This window comes from Saimiri boliviensis, chromosome 12 (genome assembly GCF_048565385.1).
Source record: "Saimiri boliviensis isolate mSaiBol1 chromosome 12, mSaiBol1.pri, whole genome shotgun sequence".
In the NCBI taxonomy this organism is placed as follows: domain Eukaryota; kingdom Metazoa; phylum Chordata; class Mammalia; order Primates; family Cebidae; genus Saimiri; species Saimiri boliviensis.
The window spans coordinates 6,685,613-6,700,123 of record NC_133460.1 but is presented as its reverse complement, the minus strand read 5'-3'; the positions used below and the strand labels follow the sequence as shown (position 1 = coordinate 6,700,123).

The 14,511-nt window shown below is 52.3% G+C and overlaps 1 protein-coding gene across 5 annotated transcripts in view; it reads left to right on the top strand.

Annotated features, from left to right (window-relative positions):
• The first annotated feature begins 216 nt into the window (after positions 1-216).
• ALG1 (ALG1 chitobiosyldiphosphodolichol beta-mannosyltransferase) overlaps positions 217-14,511 on the top strand; it is a 58,445-nt gene continuing 44,150 nt past the window's right edge. For 3 of the 5 annotated variants that reach the window (XR_012512681.1, XR_012512682.1, XM_003928499.4), the window contains exons 1-12: positions 217-430; positions 1,307-1,384; positions 1,829-1,932; positions 4,586-4,734; positions 6,561-6,650; positions 7,331-7,441; positions 8,164-8,285; positions 8,662-8,700; positions 9,357-9,416; positions 10,591-10,701; positions 12,690-12,804; positions 13,499-13,574. Coding sequence is in view for 3 of the 5 variants with exons in the window: in XM_003928499.4 (XP_003928548.3) it covers positions 223-430; positions 1,307-1,384; positions 1,829-1,932; positions 4,586-4,734; positions 6,561-6,650; positions 7,331-7,441; positions 8,164-8,285; positions 8,662-8,700; positions 9,357-9,416; positions 10,591-10,701; positions 12,690-12,804; positions 13,499-13,574 (1,263 nt within the window). In the remaining 2 variants the exon portion in view is untranslated. Of the gene's footprint in view, positions 431-486; positions 598-1,306; positions 1,385-1,828; positions 1,933-4,585; positions 4,735-6,560; positions 6,651-7,330; positions 7,442-8,163; positions 8,286-8,661; positions 8,701-9,356; positions 9,417-10,590; positions 10,702-12,689; positions 12,805-13,498; positions 13,575-14,511 lie in introns of those variants that run through there. The other 2 variants (XM_039477866.2, XM_039477865.2) reach the window with 2 other exon arrangements.

Here is a 14,511-nt window from a genome sequence, read left to right as displayed (position 1 = left end):
GTTGTGTAAGGAATCTGGTGTAAGTACGTGCGTCCTACTACTACTAATCTACTAATTCTTGGCCCCGAGGGACTCCCCGGGGTTCCCCGGACCCCTCTTAGAGAACCGCGTCCTTATCCCGCCTTTTCTCTGCCCACTTCGGACACTTGGTCTGCGACTGCGCACACCGAGCGTGCCCGCCCGCGGAAGCGCGGTCACGTGACTGCTGCGGCCCCCGCCAAGATGGCGGCGTCCTGCTTCGTCCTGCTGGCGCTGTGTCTGCTGCTGCCGCTGCTGCTGCTGGGAGGATGGAAGCGCTGGCGGCGGGGGCGCGCCTCCCAGCACGTAGTGGCCCTGGTGCTGGGCGATGTGGGCCGCAGCCCCCGCATGCAGTACCACGTGCTGTCGTTGGCCAAGCACGGCTTCTCGGTGACCCTCCTGGGGTTCTGCAGTGAGTGACCAAGGGTCTGGGAGGGATATGCTCTCTCAGGCTTTGACCCTCGGCTCTAACCGCCCCGGGGAGTCGACGCGGAAGTGCTCCGTTTGTCGCCGCTTTTGGGCAGCTCTCCGGGATTGGACGAGCGGGTTCTACCCAGCTTTTCCTGGGCGGGTCTTTAGGTACAGTCGGCATTAATCTTGCCACGTGTCAGGACTGTGTTAAGTGAATCCGTTGCGTGGTCTCACTTAATTCTAGCAAATGGAACCCCGGTGCGTGGGACTCCAGGGCCAGTGCTGGTAGCTGTGTCCGTGTGCAGCTACCTTTGTCAGGCTTTGAGCTGACAAGCAGCATATCGCTCTCATTCCTCATCCCTCCACGCACAGCTCTGCAGAAAGATGTTTAATTTGTTCTTCATGTGCAGCTTTTCCCCACAGTGTGCCGGCAGGGTTGTCTGCTCCTTCGTTATTCTCCACGTTGGTATCTTGAGAGGGTAGCTCAACCCCATCTCAAGGAGAAGTGGGAACAGCATTTGTTGCCTTCGATCCCTGTTTAGAGAGTCTGCTATCCTAGGATGATGGGGTAGTGGGACTTCCTAGGGATCTCCCTGTGGTGGGAAAAGTCCACCATCCAGAGAATCTAGTTTAATTGAGCACCTGCTGTGTGCCAGTCATTGTGTTAAGTGAAGGTCGGTAAGATTCAGGCTGTCTCTCTGTGGGCTTTCTAGAGGAATCTGAACAAGAATTGGCTACATTCTCAATTCGGGCTAGTGAGGAGTAGAGAGAGGTTTTGAAAAATCTTATTTTCCAAAATGATTTAGCCTGAGCTGGGAGATTATCTGACTTTAGATTGCTGCTTCTGGTACATTAAAGGTATCGTTCTCCCTTTCAGACTCCAAACCCCACGATGAGCTCTTGCAGAACGACAGAATTCAGATTGTGGGGTTGACAGACCTTCAGAGCCTTGCAGGTACCGTGCAGTCAACTCCAGATTCCTGTGAATCCATGGGTTGGCGGTGGGGGTGTTTGTTTGAAAAGTCTTGCAGAGTCCGGGCATGGTGGCTCACTCCTGTAATCCCACCCCTTAGGGAGGCTGAGGCAGGAGGATCACCTGAGGTCAGGAGTTCGAGACCAGCTTAACATGATGAAACCCTGTCTCTACTAAAAATACACAACTTAGTTGGGTGTAGTGGCGGGCACCTGTAATCTCAGCTACTCAGTAGGCTGAGGCAGGAAAGTCGCTTGAACCCGGGAGGCGGAGGTTGCAGTGAGCTGAGATCATGCCATTGTACTCCAGCCTGGGCTACAGAGCAAGACTCTGTCTCAAAAAAAAAAAAAAAAAGAAAAAAAAAAGAAAACTCTTGACGATTCCCAGAAGCTCCTTTGGTAGTCACAGGTGTTTTCTGACTTGCAGTTGGGCCCCGAGTTTTCCAGTACGGAGTCAAAGTTGTATTCCAGGCCGTGTACTTGCTGTGGAAGTTGATGTGGAGCGAGCCAGGTACCTATATCTTTCTCCAGGTGTGTATCAGCTGCTTCCTCCCTCTATCAGAACCATGTTAACAGTTTACTTTCCAGCTTTTAAAAACATGCACAAATTGGTAATATATTGCATATTCATACGTGTGTGTGTGTGTGTGTGTTGTGTGTGTGTAAATGTTTAAAGACATGAGCAGGAGTCTATGGCACCTATTGATGGCACCTATCCATGCTCTCTGTGTCATTACAGATAGAGTCACATTATACTGACTGTGTATCCACGTGTTTTCCATGTATTAACTCATTTAGTCCTCACAGTAACCCTAGGAAATATTACATTTAGGTAATACAAGAACCTGTTTCTTAAGGTTGTTCTTATTTAGACGAGAAAACCTAGACTGGAAAGTTTCTGTAAGTAGCCCGTTGCCATACAGGTAGGAAGTTGTGGAATCAGGATTTGAACCTAGGTTGTCAGTCTGGTTCTATAGTTATACTTGTAACCTCTTCCCTTTATCACTTTTTTTTTTTTTTTTTTTTTGAGACGGAGTTTCGCTCTTGTTACCCAGGCTGGAGTGCAATGGCGCCATCTCGGCTCACCGCAACCTCCGCCTCCTGGGTTCAAGGAATTCTTCTGCCTCAGCCTCCTGAGTAGCTGGGACTACAGGCGTGCACCACCATGCCCAGCTAATTTTTGTATTTTTAGTAGAGACGGGGTTTCACCATGCTGACCAGGGTGGTCTCGATCTCTTGACCTCGTGATCCACCCACCTCGGCCTCCCAAAGTGCTGGGATTACAGGCTTGAGCCACCGTGCCCGGCTATCATTTTTTTTTTTTTTTTAAGATGGAGTCTCACTCCATCTGTAGTACCAGGCTGGAGTGCAGTGGTACAATCTCAGCTACTGCAACTTCTGCCTGCTGGGTTCAGGCAATGCTCCTGCTTCAGTCTCCTGAATTTTTTGTATTTTTGGTAGAGACGAGGTTTCACCATGGTGGCCAGGCTGGTCTCAAACTCCTGACCTCGTGATCTGCCTGCCTTGGCCTCCCAAAGCACTGGGATTACAGGCCTGAGCCACCGCGCCCGGCCACCACAAAAATTTTTTTTTAAGAAGAGCTACACTCCGCCTCAAAAAAAAAAAAATTTCTAGCTGAAGGAAGAATACCTTTTTCTTTATTTTTTAAATCAATTTTTAACATACAGAAGCACCTTCCTCTTTTGTTTATTTATTGATTTATTTTTTATTTTTCCTGAGACAGAGTCTCTGTTGCCATTGACAGGCTGGAGTGTAGTGGTGCGATCTCAGTTCACTGCACCCTCTGCCTCCCGGGTTCAAGTGATTCTCCTGCCTCAGCCTTCTGGGTAGCTGGGATTATAGGCACCCATGACCACGCCTGGCTAATTTTTGTGTTTTCTTTCTTTCTTTCTTTCTTTTTTTTTAAAGTAGATATGGGGTTTTGCTCTGTTGGCCAGGCTGATCTTGAACTCCTGACCTCAGGTGATACACCTGCCTCGGCCTCCCAAAGTTCTGGGATTAGGGGCATGAGCCACTGCGCCCGCACCTTCCTCTTTTAATAGGCAGCATTGAATTCCAATATGTGATGTTTCATACGGGATGTATTTAGTTTCGTGTTAATGGATACTCAGATTCTTCCTGATTTTGTTTTGAGTTTTACAAATAGTGCAGCTCCAAGCAGAGCACAGTGAGCATATGCCTTTCTCGTAAGTCCAGTTTCTTTCTTAGGGTAAATTCCTAGCAGTGGAATTGCTCTTGTGCATACAATTAAAGTTGATGCATTTAAAAAATGTGTATGTTACTGGATAGCTTTAGAGCAGGTGTCCCCAAACTTTTTACACAGGGGCCAGTTCACTGTCCCTCAGACCGTTGGAGGGCCGCCACATACTGTGCTCCTCTCACTGACCACCAATGAAAGAGGCGCCCCTTCCGGAAGTGCGGCGGGGGGCCGGATAAATGGCCTCAGGGGGCCGCATGCGGCTCGAGGGCCGTAATTTGGGAACACCTGCTTTAGAGTAAGGTTGGGCCAGTTTGCCCCCTGCTAGGTGGAGGTGCCTCTTCTCCCACATGCTTCCCATCCCCAGATGCTGTTAGACTTCTTTAGAATTTGTATTCTGACAGGTGAAAAATGGCATCTCTTTGTTCTCTTTTTTGCCTCCTTGATTATTGATGATCTTGGACTTTTCAGGTTGGTTAGTTCTGTTTGCTTGCTTGTTTAGAGACAGAGTCTAGCTCTGTCACCCAGGTTGGAGTGCATTGGCACAATCATAGCTAAGCTGCAGCCTCATCCTCCTGGGCTCAAGTGACCCTTCCTCCTCAGCCTCCTGAGTAGCTGGGGCTCCTGGCGTGTCCCACCACACTTGGCTGATTTTTAAATTTTTTGTAGAGATGGGGCCTCACTGTGTTGCTCAGGCTGGTCTTGAACTCCTGGGCTTAAATGATCCTCCTACCTTGGCCTCCCAAAGTGTTGGGATTACAGGCATTAGCCATGGAGCCTGGGCCACTGTGTTTCTTTTATGACTTTTTACACCTATTTTGATGATGGAGAGGGCCTCTCTTCTATTGTTCTCAAGAGCTCTGTAAAGATAATAGACTCATCACCATGTGTGTTGTGACTGTTTTCACTTGGTTTATTGCCCACTGTGGTCCGATTTCCTCCTCTTCAAGGGTCTGTGTTTCCTAGAACCCCCCAGGGCTGCCTGGCATTGCTGTCTGCTGGTTTGTGGGCTGCCTTTGTGGAAGCAAACTCGTCATTGACTGGCACAACTATGGCTACTCCATCATGGCTCTGGTCCATGGCCCCAACCACCCCCTCGTTCTGCTGGCCAAGTGGTGAGAGTCTGGGAAGTGGGTAGAATACTGTCCCCAAACCCCTCAAGAATGAGTGAGAAGGGTCATTGTGGGCCTCTGGAAGCTAGTTCCTGTGTGCTCTGCAGGAGGGACGGCAAGGCTGGTGGATCGGGCTAGATGCTGGTTCCAAGGGATAGAAACAGGCCTCAGCAAAGGACCACGCTTTTTGGCCCATGAAATGGAAATGTTCAGCGAGATGGTTTTGGGCTAAGCAGTGTCACTGGGACCCGGCTCACGTCTGTCTCCACGCTCCCTTCTGGCGGCGGTTCCTGAGCTCTCCTAGCTCTCGTCTCCACCCATGCCCGTTGGGGAGGGCAGCCCTCTCTGATTGGCTCATGTAGGCTACCTGCCTTCCTCTGATCTGCCTGTTGAGGCTGGGCTTGAGGCAAAGGCTCCAGCAAAAGATCTGGGTCTCAGGAGCATCCATATCCCATGGACAGAGGGTTTGTGAGGACAGATCCCCAAATTAAAACCCAGGGCTGCTGTTGGAAGTGGGCCACAGTTGCTGCAGCCTATGAGACAGGGAGGGAAGAAGGACCAGTGGCAGCGGTGGGATGTGGAGCTGGGAAGGTCGTCTGCTGTACTCTGAGCCCGAGTATGTCTGCCTTGGTCTGCATGCCCAGCCTCCGTGTATACTTCCAGCCTTGGGCCATTGGCTGGCTTTGCCTTTGCCCTGGTGAGTTTGTTCACTGGCAGTGCTGACAGCAACAGCAAACGATCATTGAGCACCTGCCGCATGCCAAGCCCTTTTTTGCATTTTACCCCATTCAATCTCTGTGCACCTCAGGAGGGTGTATCTTTTACAAGTCAGGAATCCGAGGCTGAGAACAATGATGCCTCTTGCCACACAGCTAAGCGTGAGGATCAAAGTGTCATCCCAGGCACCCCCATTTCTGAGATTTCTCTGCATCTTGAGAGAGGAACGGGCCCTGATTCCCCGGCGGCGTTAAATAACCCAGAGTCGCTCATTCCCTGTTCCGGCACCGCCCTGCGATCAGGGCTCAGTCTCAGTTAGGAGTGAATGTGTACAACATTCACTGAATCCCTTTGCCCCATGTTGAGAGCAGGCCGTGGCCTTACACCCTTTGCAGTGGGAACTCAGCGTGGCGGAGATCCGCTAGTGAGTCCTTTATTTTATTTCTTCCTTTTACAGCAAGAGAGAGGATGTTCACTTTGGCAGGCATACACAGCTTCCTTTTATTTATTATTTAAAATTTGTATTTATTTATTTATTTATTTTGAGACAGTCTTGCTCTGTTGCCCAGCCTAGAGTGCATTTTCCTTTTCAAGTGATTGTATTGTCCGGGCACGGTGGCTCGCGCCTGTAATCCCAGCACTTTGGGAGGCCAACGTGGGCGGCTCACCTGAGGTCGGGAGTTTGAGGCCAACGTGACCAATGTGGAGACAACTGGTCTCTACTAAAATACAGAGTTAGCTGGGCATGGTGGTGGTGGCCTGTAATCCCTGCTTCTCGGGAGGCTGAAACTGGAGAATCGCTTAAACCCAGGAGGTGGAGGTTGCAGTGAGCAGAGATGGTGCCACTGCACTCTAGCCTGGGTGACAGTGAGACTCATCTCAAAAATAAAAATAAAAATAAAATATAAAGTGATTGTATTTAAGCCGACAAGTGACACAACATAAAGAAGGGTGTCTACAGCGTAAAGAAAGAACAGTGGCACAGGTGTGGCTCAGGGAGCTCAGACTCTCCCCGCCCTGTGGTCTTTTCTGTGTTGAGGGGTGTAGAGTCACGCTGTGGTTGTAGCGGAGGCCTGTTTAGGGTTCTGCTGACTGCTGATGCATCTTTTCAGGTATGAGAGGTTCTTTGGGCGCCTCTCCCACCTGAACCTGTGTGTTACCAATGCCATGCGGGAAGACCTGGCGGAGAACTGGCACATCAGGTACCACGGCCTGGGGTGACGGCAGCCTGGGAGAGGTGCAGGGCCCCTGAATGGCTGCAGTGAGAGCTGTCTCCTCTGCTGTGTCGTGCTGGTGACACAGTTTAAAATGCTGAGGGCTAGGCGAGCGCAGTGGCCTACCCCTCTAATCCCATCACTTTGGGAGGCCGAGGCAGGCAGATCACAAGGTCAGGAGTTCGAGACCGGCCTGGTTACCATGGTGAAACCCTGTCTCTACTAAAATAGAAAAATTAGCCGGGTGTGGTAGCAGGCGCCTGTAGTCCCAGCTACTCAGAAGGCTGAGGCAGGAGAATTGCTTGAACCCGGGAGGTGAAGGTTGCAGTGAGCTGAACTGCACTCCAGCCTGGGCAAAGAGCAAGACTTGGTCTCAAAAAAAAAAAAAAAAAAAAAAAAAAAAGGAAAGAAACACTGAGGGGCTGGGAGGTCGTCCCTGATGTTTGAGGAAGCTGGGGGAGGTAGGGGCAGAGTTTCTCCTCTTCAGCCCCCCAGGGGCTCCAGGCAGTTATGGGCCTAGGACGTCTCTGTGCATTCCCAAATAATTGCAAAGCTACTTCTTTTCATCGTCTGAGACTTGTATTCCCCAAGCATCCTTTTCCTGGATCGGGTGGGTCCTGAGGTATTTCTTCTGCCCTCGCAATAGCTCTGCTGTGATTTCATTGCAGGGCCGTGACCTTCTACGACAAGCCAGCATCTTTGTTTAAAGAGACGCCTCTGGACGTGCAGCACCGGCTCTTCATGAAGCTGGGGGGCTCGCACTCTCCGTTCAGGGCCCGGTAGGCCTCCCACCCTCAGCTGCCCCTGCCCTGGCCTCTCCCCTTCTCACTACAGACCTGGGAACCCACTCATCCAGGGGTTGGCAACTGAGGCTGCAGGCCGGTCGCCTGCTTTTGTTCATCAAGTTTCATTGGGACGCAACACACTCATTCCCTTCTGAGTTGTCTACAGCCACCTTTGAGCTGCAGCAGCAGGGGTGGGTTTTGCAACAGAGAACCTGTGTCCCTCAAAGCCTAAGCATTTACTCTCTGGCCCTTTAAGAAATGTTTGTTGACTCCTGCTCTGTCTTACTCTCCAGCCAGTTGGTTCTCAGGCCTGTGGCAGGATCTGTGGACCTGTGTGTCCCCTGGGGTGTCTGGTGGGGCTAAGGAGGGGACCTTTGTGCAGGTCCACACACCCTGTCTTGTGCCCCTGGGTAAGCTGGGGTGGTGTTGGAGGGGCGTCACAGCACCTCATCTGAAGTTGAGGGGATGGGAAGACAGTAGCCCCCACGGAGAAAAGGAATGAGTCAGTCTCGTTTGTCGTCGTAACCTTAGCACCCAGCAGCAATATTAGAGAAAGCAAGCCCAGGCCTTGGGTGGCAGGGGTGGTGTGGCGCTGCTGATGTGGCCGCGCACTCCAACCTTTGGGAGCCTGCAGGCTTTGCCATGGCAGGAGATGCCAGTCCTGGGCCCTGGGCCTCCTCTGTGGCCTCTCACGGGCTTTTTTTCTGCTCCTTCAGCTCAGAGCCTGAGGACCCAGCCATGGAGCGATCAGCCTTCACAGAGTGGGATGCTGGCAGTGGGCTGGTGACACGCCGCAGCGGGCGGCCAGCTCTGCTGGTCAGCAGCACGAGCTGGACAGGTCTGCACGACCCCCGGGGCCCTTGCGGTTGGTGTGACGGGCACCTGGCCAGGCTGTTTTCCTCACCCCTGCCGGTCTTGCATGCCCGCCCCCGGCCCCCACCCCTGGTCTCAATGAGAAGGGAAGGGCTTGGGAGCTGGAAGAGGGGTGTCTAGAAAAGGCCCCTGAAATAGGGGAGGGACAGCAGGGGATGGGGAGTTGGGGAGAGAGCATGGGGATAAATCCCAGATACTGGTGATGGGGAGGAAGGCAGCAAATCGCGCTGCCATGTGTGTGCCTATGCGACAGTCTTACGTGTTCTTCACATGTACCCCCAAACCTAAAATGCAATTAAAAAAAAATAAAAGGCCCCTGACATTCAGTTCTCTTCTCGTAGAGGATGAAGACTTCTCCATCCTGCTGGCAGCTTTAGAAAGTAGGTGTGTGGCTGCGGTGAGGAGCTCTGGGCTTGTTGGGGCCACTGAGCTGTGAGCTGCTTGCCTGGCCTGCAGCGTGTTCCTGCCCCGGGCCACTGGGTGGGCCAGCCTGGGGACAGCAGGGGTGGTGGAGGTGTGGGCGTCTCTGAATCCCTGGTTGGGTGATTGAGTGACCAGGCCCTCAGGCTGAAATGCCCCCTCCAGGAGAGCATCTCAGAGAGGGTGGTGGCCCCCCCACCAGACCAGTGCCCTTTCCCCACCTGACCAGATGACCCTGGCTGTCATTTATTTAAAAAAATTTTTTTTGATGGGAGTGGTGGCTCACACCTGTAATTCCAGAACTCTGGGAGGCTGAGGTGGGTAGATCACCTGAGGTCAGGAGTTTGAGACCAGCCTGGCCAACATGCCAAAACCCCGTCTCTACTAAAAATACAAAATTAGCCGGGTGTGGTGGTGGGTACCTGTACTTCCAGCTACTTGGGTGACTGAGGCAAGAGAATCACTTGAACCTGGGAGGCAGAGGTTTCAGTGAGCCGAGATTGTGCCACTGCAGTCCAGCCTGGGCAACAGAGCAAGACTCTGTCCAAAAAAAAAAAAAAAAAAAAAATTTTCTATCAGAAATTTCATGTAGAATTGTTTATTGTTTTAAATACAGAGTTTGAACAACTGACTCTTGACGGACACAACCTTCCTTCTCTCGTCTGTGTGATAACAGGTACTGCCTGGGACCCTGGGTGTCTGTCTGGTTGGGGGATGGCATGGGGGGAGGGGCATGCAGCCTTTACCATGTGCTTCCTGAGACCTTGGCTCCTTAGTCCTCACTGCAGCTCCCTGCCATAGGGTCTTAAATTGCTTGATGTGGGGGAAACTGAGGCTCAGAGGGTTTCGAAGAAGGGTAGGGAGCCTAGATTTGAATTTGGAGATACCAAGCTTTCTACTTTTTCACGAGTTTCCAAGCGTCTTTTTGTTGTGGATGATATTACTTAATTGGTGTCTTTTTCTTTCTTTCTTTTTTTTTTTTTTTTTGACATAGAGTTCCACTGTGTCTCCCATGCTGGAGTGCAGTCACGAAATCTCGGCTCACTGCAGCCTCCGCCTTCTGCATTCAAGTGAATATCGTGTCTCAGCCTCCTGAGTAGCTGAGATTACAGGCGTGTGCCATCACACCTGGCTAATGTTTGTATTTTTAGTGGAGACAGGGTTTCACCAGGTTGGCCAGGCTGGTCTCAAACTGCTGACCTCAGGTGTTCTGCCCGCTGTGGCCTCCAATGTGCTGGGATTACAGGCGCGAACCACCGCACCTGGCCACGTCATTGATGTTTTAAGCATCTTTTAATTTTTCAGATGGAAGAGCCCCTGTCCCACAGTTACTGCTTCTGATCCCTTCCAAGGTGACTCTGTGAGGAGGGAAAAAAGCAGAATCGGTGTGGGAGGAGGTGGGTCTGGGCCAGCTGCTGGTCCTGCTCTCCTCCCTCTCCTGCTCTCTGGGCTCCCAGGGGTGGCTGGGAACCGGTGCCATGTGCTCTGGGGGCCGTGGCAAGGCAGGGCCTGTCCTCACGTCCCCTGTGCACAACACAGACAAAAGGCCGGGTCCACCTAATGGGTGCTCCAGTGCCAGGTCAGAGCTTCCCCCGCCACATTTGCAGCACGGGGCCAGCTGGCTGCAGGTGCAGGGCTGCGCCTCAGGGTCAGGGTGCACACCCCTACGGGTCTTGGGGCTCCTGCGATGCTTCTGGAATGTCCCGGATGGGGCCTGACTAGAGCTGCCGAGGGGTGGGGCTTCTGGGAAAGGGGTTCCTCACTCCTACCTAGGGGGAGCGTCTTGGGCTTGGGGCCATGTGGTAGGGACAGAAACGGGTCCATGGCAATGTATGTTCTTTACTGTGAAGGCAAAGGACCGCTGAGGGAGTATTATAGCTGCCTCATCCGCCAGAAGCATTTCCAGAACATCCAGGTCTGCACCCCCTGGCTGGAAGCTGAGGACTACCCCCTGCTTCTAGGTGAGAGGCCCTCAGGAGGCTCAGGGAGGAGGTGGGGCCTTAAGGGTGCAGAACAGGTGTGGGAAGGGTAGACTTTTTCTGAAAAGGTTACTCTGGAAGCCACTTGGGGACAGGGACAGGGGCCTGGCCTGTTGCCGAGACCTCTGGCTGAACTCCCCGGAGGAGGCCACTTCCTGGTATGCCAGCCCCTCCCTGCCAGGTGGCCCCAGAGGCTGTTTACCAAGGGGCTTGAGGAGGCCTCCCGCTTTCAGCCTGCCACGCCCTCCATTCATTCCTCTTCCTTCCCGAAGGAGGGCTGGGCCTGGGGTTGGGGCCACTGTGGCCCAGGTGTGGGCGGGCAATGGCTTTGGGAGGTACAGGGACGATGTGTCAGACAGCCTTGCCTCTCCTGGTGAGATGGTTCTCCCTCGCCTCTGTCTCCTTCCCTGTTGATTTCTCTGAGGAGGGAATCATGGCTTGGTCCCGGTGTGTCTGTAGAGCTGGGTGGCATCTTCCAGCCTGGAGTAAGCAGAGCAGTCAGGAGCTGAGGGCCTTTGCCTGGCAGGACTCTCTAGCCAGTCTTTTTTCTTTTTCTTCTTTTTTTTAGAGTCTCGCTCTGTTGCCCAGGCTCGAGTGCAGTGGCATGATCTCAGCTCACTGCAACCTCCGCCTCCTGGGTTCAAGCAATTCTCCTGCCTCAGCCTCCTGACTAGCTGGGATTACAGGAGCCCACCACAATGCCCGGCTTATTTTTGTATTTTTAGTAGAGACAGGGTTTGACCATGTTGGCTAGGCTGATCTCGAACTCCCGACCTCAAGTTATCCTCCCACCTTGGCCTCCCAAAGTGCTGGGATTCCAGGCATGAGCCACTGTGCCTGGCCCCAGCTAGTCTTCAGAAAAATCAAGCTATTTGGCTTTGTTTTCATAGTGACAGCTGGTTCATGGTGGATGTGCTGTGAATTATTATTAACATTCTGAGATGGAGTTTCGGTCTTGTTGCCCAGGCTGGAGTGCAATGGCACGATGTTGGCACACTACAACCTCCGCCTTCCTGGGTTCAAGCTATTCTCCAGCCTCACCTTCCTGAGTAGCCGGGATTACAGGTGCCTGCCATGAGCCTCGGCTAATTTTGTATTTTTTTTAGTAGAGATGAGGTTTCACTACGTTGGCCAGGCTAGTCTTTAACTTCTGACCTCAAGTGATCTGCCTGCCTCAGCCTCCCAAAGTTCTGGGATTATAGGTGTGATCCCCCGGTCCTGGCCTATTATTATTGTGGTAAAAAAAATATAACAACATTTGTCGTTGTAACGATTTTTAAGTGTACAGCTCAGTGGCATTCACTATGTTTGCAGTGTTGTGTAGCCATCACCACCATCCGTGTCCAGAACCTTCCCATCACCCCAAACAGAAACTCTGTATCCATTTAGCAATAACTGCCAGGAGTTCTTCTAACATAAATTGTGTGGCCGGGCGTGGCAGCTCATGCCTGGAATCCCAGCACCTGGGGAAGCCGAGGTGGGCGGATCACCTGAGGTCAGGAGTTGGAGACCAGCCTGGCCAACGTGGTGAAACCCTGCCTCTACTGAAAATACAAAAATTAGCCGGGTGTGGTGGCAGACCCTTGTAATCCCAGTTACTTGGGAGGCTAAGGCCGGAGAATCACTTGAACTCGAAAGGTGGAGGTTGCAGTGAGCTGCGATTGCGCCATTGTACTCCAGCCTGGGTGGCACAGCGAGACTCTTGTCTCAAAAAAAAAAAAACCAAAAAAAAAAAAAAAAACCAAAAAACACAAATTGTGATTATGTAGAAAAAGTGAGTCAACTTATGTTTTCAGATGTCTCAGCCAGGTTGTGTGGTTGCTTGGCCAGCTTAAGCCACTTGGTTTGGGGCTGTTGGGCGCCTTATCTGATTTTCGCTCCCCTTGGGGGTTGTCACCTCACTGTGCTGGGAGGATTTGTGTTCCCAGGGCAGAGGCCAGCGCTCTGACTGCATCCCTCTTGCCTAGCAGGCTCGGCGGACCTGGGTGTGTGTCTGCACACGTCCTCCAGTGGCCTGGACCTGCCCATGAAGGTGGTGGACATGTTCGGGTGCTGTCTGCCAGTGTGTGCGGTGAACTTCAAGTGGTAGGAGCAGCCAAATCTTTCTGGGGACAGCTTCGGCAGCTTTGCTGCTCAGGGGAACCAGTGCGGAGTGAGCTGCCCTCAGCAAGGCACTGCCCCTTGGTCAGTCCAGCACAGACGGGTAGTCATGACTAGGAGGCCATGCGGTTACTGGGGTTGGGCTGAGCCTCACTCAAATAGTTGGCTTCCATGTAGACCTCATGTTATATTTAGGTGGGTGCAGAAGTAATCGAGGTTTTTGCCACTAAAAATGGCACTTACTGGCCAGGCGTAGTGGTGTGCACCTGTAGTCCCAGCTACTCAGAAGGCTGAAGCAGGAGAATTGCTTGAACCTGGGAGGCGGAGGTTGCAGTGAGCTGAGATCGTGCTAATGCACTCCAGCCTGGAGACAGAGCAAGACTCCGTCTCAAAAAAAAAAAAAAAAAAAAAAAAAAGGGCAATTACTGTCCAGGTGCAGGGGCTTATGCTTGTAATCCCAGCACTTTGGGAGGCTGAGGACGAGGTCAGGAGATCAAGACCATCCTAGCCAACACGGTCAAACCCTGTCTCCACTAAAATACAAAAAATTAGCTGAGTATGGTGGCGCGCTCCTGTAGTACCAGCTACTCAGGTCAAGGCAGGGGAATCGCTTGAACCTGGGAGGGGGAGGCGGTGTCTTCTCCAGGCGGCTCTGAGACCCCCTTGGTTCTCTCTACAGTTTACATGAGCTGGTGAAACATGACGAAAACGGCCTGGTCTTCGAGGACTCGGAGGAACTGGCAGCTCAGCTGCAGGTAGCCGCATCTGCCACCCTGCCTGGGTGGGCAGAGTTCTGGAGACTGGCACCAAACATTGCTTCCTGATCCCAGCTTCCCGAAGCCAGGGTGGGACCATGTGGGGAAGAAAAGCCAGGGAGGGAGCAGAGGTCACAGAGGCCCGCCTACTGTGCTGTCTGTTTCAGTCCAGTAGGCTCGGGAGAGTTAGGACACACCCCTGTCTGTTCTCTGTGTTTACAGGAGCTGGTACTACACAAATGATGCTGGAGTTGGGTGGGCTGGGTTGCAGTTTAAGAAGTGATCAGGATCAGGGAGGTGGGTGGGTGAAGGGAGCTTCTGGGACCAGCCTTGAAAGATTGGTGAGATTCTGCACAGGATACTTGTTTCTTATTGCAAAAAGTAATACATCATTCTTGACAACTGAATGATTGGCAGGCTTTTTCTATAAATTGGAAATCTTTTAGGCTGGGGTCCCCAGTCTCCGTCAGAACTATGGGACTCTGTTGTGGTGTGAAAGCAGCCACAGACCATCTGTAGATGAAGGGGTATGGCTTTATTCCAATAAAACTTTATTTACAAACACAGGTGTGGGCCGAATTTGGCCTACAGGCTGTAGTTTGTGATCCTTGATTCAGGCAGTTTAGCAAGGCTGAAAATAATACCGACAGCCCCTCGTTACTCACAAATGGGTGGGACTGTGTTGGCGAAAGGCCGAAAGGAGGGTGCTCGCAGGGGAAGGCACAGAATGTAGAGGCCAGGGGGTGCTCCAGGACACTGAGTGTGGGAAAGTGGGACATATGGGGAAGTTTCCAGAAAGCGCGATGTCAAGTTGTAGACGGAGCACTGCTGGGGCGTGAAGGGCCTCGAGTCAGGGTGAGGGAATTAGGGACTTGGGAGGGAGCGTTGCTGGGTCGGGGACCTGGGGTCAGCCGGACAGGGACATGGGATGGGATGG